At 35.0% G+C, this 15,458-nt stretch overlaps 1 protein-coding gene across 1 annotated transcript; it reads right to left on the bottom strand.

Annotated features, from left to right (window-relative positions):
- Nucleotides 1-3,718: 3,718 nt before the first annotated feature.
- Nucleotides 3,719-13,654, bottom strand: LOC122056612. Its single transcript, XM_042618635.1, has 6 exons — nt 13,461-13,654; nt 12,342-12,875; nt 12,114-12,228; nt 5,100-5,831; nt 4,815-4,966; nt 3,719-4,239 (listed from the first exon to the last, which is right to left on the bottom strand). The coding sequence occupies exons 2-6, from the start codon at nt 12,773-12,775 to the stop codon at nt 4,107-4,109; spliced, it is 1,566 nt and encodes a 521-aa protein (XP_042474569.1). The 5' UTR covers nt 12,776-12,875; nt 13,461-13,654; the 3' UTR covers nt 3,719-4,106.
- Nucleotides 13,655-15,458: the final 1,804 nt, after the last annotated feature.

Raw genomic sequence — 15,458 nt, 5'->3', positions numbered from 1 at the left:
CATCATTTTCCTCATGTTCTTGAAGTAGTACTATGTAATCATCCGAAATAGCACTCCTCCTTTCTCTAGTGGACCTTCGTAAAGACACTTGTTCTACATACACTGGTTCTTGAGATTGTTGAGTTTGTTCTTCTGGGAGTTGATTAACAATGTCTTGTTGTTCTAATATTGCATCTTGATCACTAACAGGAATAAAATCCTGATCATTATTAGAAGCAATCATAGGAATATAAACCATTTCCTCTTGAAGAGTAGTGGGAATACATTCCTCCTCAAAGACAAGCTCAGTTACTTTATTTTTCCCCCCAAACTCAATATCCTCAAAGAACGTTGCAGTTCCCATCTCAAAGATGGTCTTTACTTTGGGATCATAAAACTTATAGCCCCGTGATCGCTCAGAATATCCAATAAAGTAGCTACTTACAGTTCTAGAGTCCAGTTTCTTTTCATGTGGTCTATACGGTCTAGCCTCAGCTGGACATGTCCCCAAATATGAAAATGTTTGAGACTTGGCTTTTGCCTTGTCCAAAGCTCAAAAGGTGTTTTAGTAGCTGCTTTAGTGGGTACTCAATTTAGAATGTAAGCTGTTATCTTTAATGCTTCTCCCCAGAGTGACATTGGTAAGGTTGAATGACTAATCATACTCCTTACCATATTCTTAAGAGTTCGATTATGTCGTTCAGCTACACCATTCATGCTTGGTGAGCCTGGCATGGTGTACTGTGGGATAATTCCACACTCCTCTAGGTATTGAGCAAAAGGTCCTGGACGTTGCTCACCTGAACCGTCATATCTACCGTAGTATTCACCACCACGATCAGATCTAACTTTCTTAATTCTTTTGTCTAGTTGATTCTCAACTTCATCCTTGAATGATTTGAAAACATCCAATGTTTAAGCCTTCTCATAAATAAGAAATAGATATGCATATCAAGAATAATCATCAATGAATGATACAAAATATTGTTGACCATTCCAAGAAGGTGTTGGAAATGGTCCACAAACATATGTATGTATCAATTCCAATACTTCTGTAGCTCTATATGCACCCTCTTTCTTTCTTTTGGTTTGTTTGCCCTTAATGCATTCAACACAAACATTTAGGTCTGTAAAATCAATGGAGTGTAAAATTCCATCCGATACAAGTTGTTTCACTCTATTTCTAGAGATGTGCCCTAAACGTTTGTGCCATAAGGCACCTGAGTTTTCATTATTAAATTTACGCTTAGTACCATGTGATTCCACATTCAGGGTTTCAATATAAGAAACATTTATATCAAGCATATATAGATTGTCATAAATTATAAGTGAACCGGTTCCAACAACAGTAGAATTAATAGATAAACTGAACTGATCGTTTCCAAACGAACAACAGTAACCTAATTTGTCCAAATGAGAAACAGAACCAAATTCTGTCTAAATGATGGTACAACAAAAGTATCTATTAAGTCTAAATAATAACCAGTGTTTAACAATAATCTAAAATGCCCTATTGCTTCCACCTCAACCGACTTGTCATCACCCACATAAATGCATCTTTCAGCATCAGTTGGCTTTCGGTAGCTCAGGCAACCCTGCATTGAAACACTGATGTTAGTAGTAGCACCAGAGTCTAACCACCAAGTGTTTCGAGGTACTGAAGCTAAATTTACTTCAGAACAAACCAAATTGAAAAATATACCCTTTTTCGCACGCCATGCATGGTACTTAGGACATTCTTTCTTGATATGATTAGGCTTGTTATAGAAGAAACAATCTTTCTTGTCAGTGTCCTGCTTTTGTTTCTTCACATAAAGACCTTTAGTAGCCTCATTCTCTCTTTTCTTGCCCTTATCTTTAAGGGTGCTTGCCAAATAGGCACTTTCAGCCTTGATTTGCTTCAACCTCTCTTCCTCTTGAACACAGTATGACATGAGCTCATTAAGAGTTCATTTCTCCCTTTGACAGTTATAATTGATCTGAAACTGACTAAACTGGTTCAGAAGAGAAATCAGCACTAAATGCACAAGCATGTCATCCGACAATTCAAGATTAAGTGCCTTCAATTTTGATGTAAGGTGGGGCATTTCCATAATATATTCCTGAATATTTCCCTTGCCTTTATACTTCATGGAAATCAAGCTTTTCAGAATTGTGCTTGTTTCCGCCTTATCACTTTTGGCAAAGCGCTTTTCAATCTCATCGAGATATTCCTTAGCTTTGGTGACACTATTAGACACCGTGCCCCTAAAAGCCTCAGGTATGTCGCGTTTAATGATTATAAGACTCATGCGGTTAGAGTGATCTCACTTCTCATATTTAGCCCTCAGTTCAGAGGAACTAGTATCTGTAGGAGCAGTGGGTTGCTCTGTCCTAAGCGCAAGATCTAGATCCATGCAGCCAAGAACAATTAAAATATTCTCCTTCTAATCCTTAAAATTTGTACCATTAAGGATCGGCACTGAACTTAAGTTAGCAGAAATAGTAGCAACACTTGCTGAAAAGAGAACACAAGAATTATAACATAAATAACATGCTCATTTTGAATCAATTAAAATAAATGATAAATCTCATCTAAAGATATCTACTGCAACAACAATATCAAGTCTTTAGACAGTAATATTATTTGCAAGTGGTACTCTTGTTGTAATAATCAAACACTAACAATAATGCATGACAAATAATAAATCTATTTTGGATCGATTTATTATATGCATGAAACATAACAAATAAAACCTGATAATTGTTACGTGTTTATTATCACAAGTAAATGTATAATTTGTTAAGCATAAATCTTCCTTTGGATCGATTAATACTCATATAAATATACACATTTATACTTTATTTAATACCTCAAAAATATTTCAATATTTTAAATAAAATCAAATTCAAATAATAGAGGTCATTTGGTGACATATAATTTAAATTTAATTTAATTAAAATAATATATATTAATAGAACCTTGTAATCCATTTAAACTATATTATTTATAAAATAATTTTAATTCTTATATGTAAATAATAAATTTAAACCAAACGTTGGTTCGTTTCCTATCCAAACCACGCAACAGAATGTGGATTTTTTTTTTGTTTTAACCACGTACCTTTCGAAACGATGCAACTGTGCATCATCTCTGCGTCTTCTTCGCCGCATGCCTCCACGCTGCATGAACCACCTCAACCGCAGTTGCCGACCACGATAGTCAACCGACGGTATACCGAGGCAATTGCCGGCCCTTTCCAATGTCGGAACGTCGATCACCTTTATTGCTTGTGCCTGCTTGCGCAGAAACAGCACAGTCATAACCAACTCGCCAGCCAACTGTAATGTCTTATCCTACCTCAGAAAACTACCTCCAACATGAAGTTGTTGCCGGTGGCCCACTATTGGTCACAGACGCTCGCTCGCGACAAGTAGAAAACGTGAGAAACAACGTTTAGTGTGTTGCCTACCATCCTGGATGTCGTCGCCAGCCAGAAAACCAATTGCAGGCAACCTCCTGTGACACTTTCCTTCTCCGGTGGAAGTTGCGATGTTGTCGCAAATTTTTCCAACCGATTGCGACACAGAACAGTGCCGAAAATCGCGATGATAAAATAAAATCGCAATATGATATATCATGAACCAAAACCGAGATTGCACAAAAATAAAATTTTATACCCAAAATAAAAAATTTTCCTTAAAAATTTGGAATAGAAGGCTCTGATACCAATTGATAGAAAAATTGGGTTGAGAAATATCAACACAAAACTTATGCATTCTATTCAATTCTTAAGAAATTATAAACAGAATAGATAAAATTACAGAAGCGTACCAGAATCCATAATATGCAATCAATTTTGGCCAAGATCTTCAATTTGCAGATCTTCCTTAGTATCCAGAGAGTTTTGTCGATGAAGAAACAAAACAAAACCATCATCTGTAAACTGAGACCATAATCCTTATTTATAGAAACATAAGTTTGCCTATTTCTAATTTGACCTCTCAACAAATTAAAAATTACACATGGTATCCACATTAATTTATTCATAACAATTAAACCCTTAAGTCATATTCCTTAATCATAAATTTGATCACATTAAATTATGACTTATTTAATTGATGACATTAGACATTTATAATTATAATTATAGTCCCAAAATTCTAACAAGTTCTTTGATGCGAGTGGAAGAAGAAAACTTGGAAGGCGTGTGTAAGAGCAACTGAGCCACAGTCCTGTCTACAGGATTCGTATCAGTTTCTGATACCCAACTTCTAGCTCTGCAAAATAGGAGAAATCAAACATAAGATTTTCTAACCTCATGCTACATAAAAAGAATGTTTTCTTTCTATTTATTTGCAACAAAACAAATTGTGTCATCTTGAATAATTCTGAATTATGCACCAGCAACGAGCCAACTTATGAATTCTTTTATAAAAGAATCGAAGGTGTCAACAGACAGAAATATTATTCCCAACATGAAGTTTAGTTGACATATTTCCTTTCACTTCTAATTTGATCCAACAATCAGGAATAGCATGGTTTGTTTCTAGGATGTTAAGGGATTGATCTAATCATGCAAAAGTTAATTTCAAATGTTGAACTTTAATATTGATAATTATATTTGTGAAGAAATTTTGTCATAACTTCTTATACTATTGCGACAATGCCATAAAATAATTTATCAATTAATAATAAAAAAAAGTTATCTAAGTTTAACAACTAAATTTAGACAGACACCAAATAGTCCAAAAATTGTTGACGCTAAAATGTTTTGCGACAATCATTCCAACACACTTTTTTTAGTGAATCCTTGAAACTAGTACAGTGATTTTGCAGTAAGGGAAAAGCATACCTGTGTTTATATTCTGATTCTCCAACTACTGTGGCTTTGATTTCCACATTACTGCTGGTATTGCTTCTGTTAGTGATGCTATGTCTTTCCATTGCACTTTTAGCTAATCGGAACATGCTATCTCTTATACCTAACTTCAAGTTATTATCCAGCTACAAAATGGAAGGGAAAAAAAAAACACAAGTTAAAAACGAATTTTACAGGAGAGGAATAAATAGTAGAAGATGCATCACAACTTGACTAAATTTTCTAATATGATTCAATGAGAAGATTGTCTAATCTGACCTTTGATATTGCAGCCTGAAACTGAGAGATTCTATCTGCCATGAAATTGTCATCAATAGTATTGAAGGTCCTTGGTGAATCCGGGGGCATGTTCTTCTCCAAGACTGTAAGGTCACTAAATGTTTGTTTAGATCCAAGAAGGGATTCAGTTGTCTGACTCCTGGAGTTACTCAGGGATGATTGAGAGGTTAAGCTATAAGAATCAGATTTCAGATTGCGGTGTCGCAACACCTTCTGCTGAGCTTCTAACTTGGACTCTATTTGTTGTCCTGGTCTCTGTTTCACATTTCTCTCTTCAGGTTTGACAGTTACTGCAGCATGAGTACATATTTGACGACCAGGAAAGGATATATTTTGATTCCCTCCATCAAGACAACAATGACTATATGAAAATTGTCCTTTTTGACTATTATCAGCACCACAACCAAATCCATCTTCAATGGCAGGTATGAGATATGATGGGCTTCCAAAGTCATTGGATACAACATCCATGGAGGAACCAACACAAACAACAGACTCCTCGTCACTAGCTTTCCTTTGCAGACTCAGATTGCTATCTGGAGTCTGATACGGTAATTGTGTGTCATAAACAAAACTATGGAAGAGATTGCTTGGACTTTTTTTATTATCAATGTCGTAGAACCAAGAACCTTTCAATTCTTGGGATATAATTTTCTCATCATTTTCTTCTTCACTTTCCCATGGTTTGAAAAAATATTCATGCACATCCACCTGCAAAAATAATCTAATGGTATCATGTAGAATTCATTTGAAATTGCCGTGAACAAGTAGCATCTTCATTTAAAGTCATTCCTAATGTAGGAGTGTGTGTAATAGATACCACCGAACTCGGTGCCAATCAACTACTTTAGCCACTACAATAAAACTAGTTAATAGCGATGGAATTAGTGATGAAATTATAATTATGTCGCTATTAACCAAAAATAATATTTAACTTATTTACAATTAGTAGCGGATAAATAATTTCCATCGTTAAATCAATGAACGAATTAATTTAGTGAAGGAAATTTACTTCTGTCATTAATTTAGAATCATATTAGGGTTTTCCAATTTTTCTCTCTCCTCACGCTCTCTCAATCCTCTCCCTCCTACCGATCCCCGATCTCTGGCACAATATCCTCTCCGACATGATCTCTTCTCCGGCAGGCAAGTAAACCTCTCCCCTCTCCCCTCTCCCCTCTCCCCTCTCCCCTCTCTAGCGCTATGTTCGCGAGACCATCCGCAGCCTTGCGTTGTGCTCGCGAGGTCAGCCACGACCTTGCCCTGTGCTCATGACGTCGACCGCAGGCTCGGCTCGACCTCTTACCCTTAGTTGGCTACGAGCTCAACCCTGGTCTTGCGATCGTAGGCAGCCGGGCGGCCGAGCGACTGTGGCTGTTTAGCTTCTCCTGAAAGTGAAGAAGAAGCTACCTTTAGCTTCAGACTACAAGGAAAGAATGGCTATGGACTAAGGAATGCTTGCAAGCCAAGTAAACTTTAGCTCCAAAAGTCTAAGAAAAGTATAAGATGATACAAACTCTTGGTAAAGTCTTCAAGGACAATTCTTGATCACTCTTCATTAGGATTATATTCTAATTTGATGTATTATTAACTTTAACTTGATGAGCACTTGTGCTGGAAAGAATTAAGGAGTTAAGAATTCTGTGATGGTGATTATAAAAAGCATATGTGGAGATGAGTTGAAACTGAGTAGTAGTTTTCTCACATGGAAAACAATTCAGTGCTGAGTCCTAAAGCTTGAGAAGTTGGACAAAGTGGCAGAGGAATTTCATTCATGAAAAGCTTTGTACCTGTCCTGGTTTTCCCTTGTCCTGATTAAACATGTAAATGATGAAAACATCTTTTAGGAAAGCAATAAATACTTGTCTTATGAATATGGGAAATTAGTGGTGCTGTGGAGGGACTGGAAGTCATGGTGTAATTCACTTTTTATATAGATGTTCGGGCTTTCTCTTGATTCATATACTAGATAAATCCATATCACAATTTATATTAAATTCTGATCCTCTTATTATTCCATTAATTGATTTACCATTCTACAAGACCAAATTCCCCGCCAGGGTGAAAATTCAAAGAAAAATGATTCCCTCAAATAAATAAACACTTTTTTTTATTAGTTGGAATAATCAGATTGAATTGTATTTTATTAGTTTTTATTGTTTCCTTTTTTTAAAAAAAAATCTTATTGTGCTCACTCTAGATTGTGATTTTTCAATAGAAATAGCCTCAAAAAAATAAACACTTTTTTTTTGTTAGTTGGAGTAATCAGATTTAATTGTATTTATTAGTTTTATTGTTTCCTTTTAAAAAAAAATAAATATCTTGTTGTGCTCCCTCTAGATTGTGATTTTTCAATAGAAATAAATATTTATTCAAATTAAAATAATTATTAAGGGTTCTCTTGTACCATATTTCTATTTAAATTTAGAATAATGACCCCTCAAATTAATAAAATTAATGTACTCTTTAAGTTTACATGGTGAACATGGCAGCATTTCATATTATTTACAAGTCAAAATTTTGAATTTATATAAAATTAAAATGTCAAGGACCTAAAAGTGACATTATCAATTTTTCACCACAATAACTTACTAATATGATTTGATTATTATTTGGAATGTAAATGTTATAGTACACAGTGACCAAATTATATTAGGGATTGTTAGGGATTGATAAATAGTGATATTATTAGTAATTTAAATTCATCTAATCTTTTATTTATTATTTCAAAAAAAAATTTATTCATGCAATTTTACTTCTAATGGTCATAGTTGTTAGGATTGTAAGGTTACAAACAAAATCCCACGTTGAAAATACATGAAAAAAATTATAGGCTTATAAGAGAAAGATATCTCCATTGGGGTTTTGTCCCACAGTGGACAATACCATACCATTGTGGAAATATCTAAATTTCTTCAGTCCTAACAATTAGGATCAGAGCCCAGACTGTCAGAAGATCTAACCACCGACTGTGCACAAGAGGTATAGTCTAATCGATCCATGTGAGTAAAATATTGATCTCAAACAAAGAAAATGGGGTTCACGTGTCCGGATCAAGAGGATCAGACACCAGGCACGAAGTCCTGGTGGATAGCCCGGCAGAAAACCCTTAGTTGCATCTAGGCAAGTAAGACCTAGTAAGTTAGTTGGACTAAGGAACAAGAAGTCCTAGTAGGTCATGCAGATCGAGGGGTAGGAAGACCGAGTAAGTTGAGGATTGGACATCAAACGGATAGACTTTCCACTTGAGGGGCCTTGTGAAGTCTTTTGGGTAAAGTCCAAAAATAAAAACATGAGAGTTCAAACCCAAAGTGGATAATATCATATCATTGTGGAGTTATATAAATTCCTTCAATCCTAACAATAGTTATCTACCTACATAACCAAAAAATTTAAAGAGTGTCAGTACTGATTCTACAAAGAAGCATGCAGACCAAGATCTTAAAGCTTTTATTATCAGAAATTTTTAATAAGTGATCTAAAATTTATTGATACTGTATAATATAATATCCTATTATACTAATTCTCTTGATATTCTTGTAGAAAAAATATACTTGGGAGCAAGGCAAAATTTAAGGAAATATGGAACAATTATTGTCAAAAACTATACAAAGACTTGTTATAAAAGTGGAGAAGGGAAGAAGGACATCCCATGTACCAAATGAGATTTAGGATGCATGGAAGAACAATTGGGTTGAATCATGATATATTGTAGAGCATGCAATAGACTTGGTGAGTTTACAATAAAGTTATATAAGAGTTTTTTAATTATCGATGAACTTATTTAATTTATAAAAAAAATTGTGTATGCAGGCAAATACTTGTTGGGAGATATTTCGCAAAAACGATGACACATTTGTCTATATTTGATCACTCGATCAAAGGCTATAGGCGTAAGAAACTTTATTACCACTTACATTTCTTTGTGCACCTACTTTATTAATTGCATATTAGATAATAATAAATTTATTTTACATAGAATGATATGACAGATCGAGTTACGCAGAAGTCTCAGTCTGCTATAGAGGGAGAGGAGTTAAAAACTTTATCAGACAATGTTATATCTATATTATGAGGTTATAGGTAGAATGAAAAAGAACTCCCTTTACGGCCTTAGCTCCAAGGCAAAAATTGTATATGTTCGTGTGATGACTCTTAAGCTCAGTCGACCCACGTCTTCATCTTCATTTACTAAAGTGCAAGCGTTAAGACAAGAAAATCAAGACTTGAGGGATCGGATCACGACATTAGAGCAGTCTCGGGTCAGTGAGTAGTCGATGGAAGATCGGGTCAATACGACAGTAGAGCGGCAAATGCAAGAATTGCTTTCCATTAATGAATCCTTCTGCTTTTCCAATACCGTGTGGTTTTGACTCACAAGAGACTCAAGACCCGAACGTTATTGATAAATATCTTATAAGGTGTGTTGACCTCCAACTTAATTTTTTATTTATCACTCATAAAACATACAAAATTATTTTGTTAATTTTGATACTATATGCATCTCTAATTGTATTATATTTTTTCAAAAATAATGTAAATAAAACACTTGAAGAACTAGATTTGATACTATATTATATCGTTAAGGTATATGTTTTTTAAAACATGTTAAATTTGTGTTTATCGCTTGTGCATTCTTTTGATAAGTAGTTTTGACTCTGTGTATATATATTTTAACTTTAGATTCATATATGAGCGGGATTGTTTCAAAATAGAAAATGTAGTGAAGTTTGAACCATGTGCTTGTTTTTTTAATATAACTATTTTACTTGTTGCAAGATGAGATGATGAATGCATTTTGTTTTTTTAGTGGGATGGAATGTATTGAAAATTGAACCATGGGTTTGTTTTGTGATAAATGTATTATTTTTTGAACCATGTACTTGTTTTTGAATGTTGATTTGTGTTAAACAATTGTAATTCGTATGGATTTTGAATGTTGAATGTAAGTTGAATTGGAATGTTGTTTTGTTTTAGGTTTTTTAATTTAAGTTGAATTTTGTGATGTAATCCAGGATTTTAATATTTTTTAAGAGTGTTTTGGCAAATTTTGAGCTAAATTTAGTGACGGAAATTTAATTAATTTGCTAAATGCCTTGGCGACCCAAATTTTTGCAACCAAAAATATTGGTCGCAATAAATTATATTTTTCTTGTAGTGAGCTACTGAAAAGAAAATATTGCAGATATTGCTAGTTATAGACAGAAAAAAGACATCAACGTTATGCTATCTGAACAGGTAAGAATTTTCCTTTGATTACTAGCATCACTTTCTTTTGGGGTATCCAAAGATATTAAATTGCAGGTGGATAACATTAATGGGTAAGATCCTAATACAAGCACGCAAAATGACAAGGTTTCACAGGTGATAGTGCAAAACATGTCGATTTTACAATTGGCATATGGTAGTTTACCCTATATCATCTTCCCCCAAGTTGATGGTGCATGACATACAGACCATCACTTTCATATGCTACCTTGCCTATTGGTATGCTGCAGCAGAATACATAAACTTTCTGGCTGCTTAGGTGCATGAACTTATATGACTATTGAAATTAGATGAATCCATTGAATAAAGTTGACTGTGTACCAAAGTTCCTATCAAAAACTACTTCGTATCTCCTCCTCCCTCCTCCTCACCTTTCTTCACCCTTCTATTCTTCTCAATCTCTTCTCTCTCTCTTCTTCCTCCTCCCTCTACTTCTATTTCCATTGGGTTGTCCCCGCACCCTCACCCTTCTTCACCCCTCTCCTATTCTCAATCTCTTCTCTCTCCCTTATTCCCCCTTTTTCTGCCTCTTTGGTTGTCGAGTTGGGAATCTACGATGGGCACTTCCTCCAGTGCAGAGTAGGTTGAAGAAGCTCATTATGGCATTTCCCCAAGACAATCAAATGGGGAATTAGGAAGGAAGAGAGAAGAGGAAGGATTTGGGAGTCTGTAAGGGAGCAGGTGAGAACAAGATGTGGCAGCGAGGAAGATAAGGTGGAAAGAGTGAAGAGGCACAGCTCACTTGCAAAAAGGGGGAGGATGAGGAAGTGGGCTAAAAAGTTGCAGGGGAAAAGAAGAGGGAGAAGATGGGAGGGAAACAAGAGAGATAAACATAATAAAAAAGTCCATGTAGGCAGCCGTCAAAATTGTTCAATGGTCATTTACCCAATTTCAAAAGAATAAACCTATGAACTTGATTGAAGAATAGACTATAGTTAAATACCCTATAGTCTATGTATTGAATTGGCAATTGACCTTTGCCTCAAAGAGCTATCAGATACATCAAATTCAGATTCTCTCCTAAAATCCGAAACCTTCTTCCTCCGTAATGCATTTCCTTTAGCATCACACAGTTCACAAAATCTAAGGGAGGGAGGTAAGATATGTATCTGACAGTAATTCCTCATATAGTGGTATATTCATGTATGACAGCTCTAATTATAATTTTTCTCATACACTGAATATAAAATCCAATCTTATTTTTTATTATTATTTACTAATTTTAACTTAGTTTTCATTACTATCACAAAGGGAAAGATGGGTTAACTTAGAATTTTGATATATGACTAAGATTAAAGTTAAATTTGTTAAAATCTAACTATTGGTGCTAGGTGCACAACATTTAACCTAGAGTTTTTATATATGATAAGGTTAAAGTTAAGTTAGTTGTGATCTAACAAGTTGTGTCAAGTTTGCAGGTGCAAGATACCTGACAAGTGTTATAGTTGTGAATCAGGCAGTACTAAGTCCTAATGGATCTAGGACTCTGAAGTTTTGATTGAGAATCAGGCATGAGCTATGTCTTAGTTGAGACCAAGTAGACATATTCTTAGCTAAAGGCTAGGTGAATTAAGTCCAAGTGATAAATGTGCATGTTACATACATTAAAAATAAATAAATAATACTGCTATTTTACCTACTATTTGCTTGAGAATTAAGATTGTAGAACTCTACAAGGAACAATTATTTAGTATCTCAAGTTTAATTCCCAAATCAAATACTTACCGGCAATGGGACAAAATCAGTCAAGCTACCAACTAGAGCCTCCGTTGGTGAGAGAAATCCATCACTGGTTTCAACCATATCATTTCCAAAAATGTCATTGATGGTGTCATTTGATCTGCAGAATCAAGTTAAATTCATAAATGCTGGTATAGCCGCTCATTCTTTTTGTATCAGGAGCTAGTAAACATCTCCTAAAACTAAGTTCAATCAAATGGTGAATTGACTTACCTGAAAATTGCCTCTAGATCAAAATGTTCAATACTGTCCCAATCACAGTCCAAAAAGCTATCACTCCCTGCATCATCATGCTTATCAGCACAAATCTCAGGTTTATTGTCTAGCTGCACTGAGTTTATGGTTGAGTAACTATGTGATCCATTCACCATAAATAAATCTTCATTATGAGGCATAGCATCAGCGTTTCGAAATTCTATTGTAGAATCTCTCACTTTATTCAAATTTGTTGAATCAACAAAATCATTTATCCACTCTGTCTGCTTGAAATCCTTGTCACATGCATCAGCATGCCCTTTGCCACATTCAGTAGGTTCAATTTCAAGAATTGAAGTGGACTTATTCTCCACAAAGTGACAATTATCATCAGTCCCAGAAATTGTCCTGGCGCGCAGACCAGCACAAAGGGGTTTGCTCTTATCTTTCATTCTGTCATCTTGAAAGACATCCAAGGTATTGCATCAGCATCTGCACACTAACCATATGATCTAGACTTCTGCCATATTCACTTCAAAATTCATCCTCTACCTGAAATAAATAAATAAATCAAAGAACTATCTAAGTAGGCGTTCATCAATGCACCTAAACCTATTTTCCAGAAGCATAACAAATGCATGTCTCGCTAAATATTTCACATAACAGATTCGGCGTCACACTGCAGTCCGCTGCAAAGACAATGATTATAGTCATATAGTTAAAATAACAAATAGTTCAAAGTTCAGATGCCTCACGACGGTACCCGAAGAGGAACAAAGCAAGAAAGAACAGTTGCAAAATCGAGAAACTCAATCAACAGCCACCTTTAAAAAAAAAAGTGTTCTTTCGTACTCTTTTTCCCCTTTTGAAAAGTGGTGTGGGTGAACAAAGATGACCATTCAATTTTCTTTAGTTGAAGATCTGAACTACAATGCAGTCTACAGCCACTCAGCTTACAAATAAACATATGAATATATGATACCGAAATGGTTGAAGCAGCAGAATCTTTTCTCTAATAAATGCACGCTCGAAATATGAGACATCGAAAGATCAAGTCGCTTTGAAACTGTTCCATTTGAACACGAATTCCACCAACAAGTGTAAATCTCAAGCCGCCAAGGGGGAAATAGGTCAAACCTGCTGCTGTTCTTCGCCGAATCGAGCATCCGTCCAAGTCGCGCCCGAGGAAGAAGAAGGAGGGGATGGAAGCAGCTCGGATCGAACCGGGCGGCGCTGGCGCCGGCGGAGAAGAAGAAATAATCGAGGGAAGGGAAGGCGTACAAGAGTGGTACAGTGTGGAACCTTCTAGGCCTGACATCTGGAAGAACGGTATCTATTTATGCATCCTCCTCGCGCGGCGCATATCCGATAAGGACTTCTGATTGGTCTAAATAAATAAATATCTTTTTTCGGGGTCCCACCGTTTTTTATAAGGGCTCATTGTTGGGCCTTTATGGGCCCCGAGAGCTTGTATAAGCCCATAGTCGAGTCAAATGATTTTATTTTTGTTAAAAGTTAATGTAAGAATACGTATACAAATTATTTTAAAATATTATATATGTAAATATGTTATTTTATTTGGCAAATAACTGGAGAGGGCCTTGCTAAATAGTTTCAATAAATAATTTGTTAAAAAATATTTTCAGATTTAAATCATACCAAAATGGATAAAAAACATATGTTTTTTTTTTAAAAAAAAGGGAATTGATTTGTTCCACAAATCTAAAAGTTTTAATTTTAAATATTTTTCACCATCCATAAGCTCCCATCAAATAAGTTGATAGGGTTGCTTGGTCATATTTGGTTATGTCTAAAAGAATTCATATCAATATCACTTTCTCTATAATATCTTTAAAATTTAAATTAAATCATTCACTTTATTAAATTTAAACAATCATTTTTCACTATACACTACATCAATTATCCTAAAATTTTTATTATTTTTATTTTTTTGTTATTTTCTTTTCTGTTCCATTTTTTTATTATTATATTTGTAATAGTTAAGAGTTTAATTGGAAAAAGATTACAAAGACAGAAGAGAGAGATTAAAAAGAAATTTTATTTTATTTATTTTATTTTATAATAGAAAATTTCAGTCTCTATAATTGAAGCACTGTTGCATAAATATAAATTTAGAGAATTGAAAATGAATATTGATACAAGATGTTACAGGTAGACATAGGTGTGACATGGAAGTCAAACTCACAGTGATATGGCAGTCAGAGACAAGAGGAGATAGCAGTCAACGTCTCACCCTCTACAGGGCTTTTCTCCTCACCCAGCGCTAAAGCCTTCAGTATGAGGACAACCGGCCCAGGAGTCGGTTGGACCTAGGGGACCTAGTGCTTCATTCATGTATTAAGACATTTATTATATATCCAATCCTACGATAGCCGACTGAGTTTAAGAGATGTCTGACCTACCATAAACTCGGGTGGTCATACATCATGCACGAGTAAGGGAATCCAGCTTCCCACTCTCGGTACAAGTCTTTCATCATATGACCGGACGACTCTATTGTCGATCGACCCTATGAGTTTTCTCATGTCGGTCCTTCATATATAGCCAGTCAGCAATAACTCCAGTCAGATTTATACAGTTTAGTATGTCCGTCTCTTATAGGTATAGAAGATGAACGTGTAAAGCAATTCTCTTTATAAACTCGGTCAGACTTCCATATCTTAGGTTCTCGCTTCAAAAACAAGTCTTCAATCATATGGACAATCGATTTAAAGTATCGATCAAATCTCCTGGGACTTAGTTCCCCATTTTTCATAGGCAAATATCCCTGTATACGGCCTGTCGATCATAGAACCGACAAGACTTGAGGGACTTAGCTTTATATTACTGCAAGAGCAAATCTCCAACATCACCTAGTACCTAACCAAGCAGCTTAAGAGAAGGATGGTCATACGATTAGCTAGTTTTAAAGATCTGGTCGAGATATACTTAGCAGATAACGTGGTCAGAGAATTATAACAATTTATCAAAGTAACAACCGTTTGTCAGAGAATATTTCTATTATAATATGAACATTCACTAAAACCTTCTTTAAATATGACTTTACACTTTCCATTAGTTAACATATTATTACAACTTATTTCTTCAAGCACCTCATTAATAGCGTAAGTTATC

Source organism: Zingiber officinale, chromosome 3B, assembly GCF_018446385.1.
Source record: "Zingiber officinale cultivar Zhangliang chromosome 3B, Zo_v1.1, whole genome shotgun sequence".
Classification (NCBI taxonomy): Eukaryota; Viridiplantae; Streptophyta; class Magnoliopsida; order Zingiberales; family Zingiberaceae; genus Zingiber; species Zingiber officinale.
The sequence above is the reverse complement of the archived record's forward strand: the minus strand, read 5'-3'. Positions and strand labels throughout refer to the sequence as shown.

Excerpts from the sequence above, each read along its gene's own strand:
- LOC122056612 (XM_042618635.1), bottom strand. The coding sequence starts at position 12,775 with ATGAAAGATAAGAGCAAACCCCTTTGTGCTGGTCTGCGCGCCAGGACA. Across the intron at positions 12,229-12,341 it reads GATCTAGAGGCAATTTTCAG|ATCAAATGACACCATCAATG; the intron begins GTAAGTCAATTC and ends TTGATTCTGCAG. Across the intron at positions 4,240-4,814 it reads GAATCAGAATATAAACACAG|AGCTAGAAGTTGGGTATCAG; the intron begins GTATGCTTTTCC and ends CCTATTTTGCAG.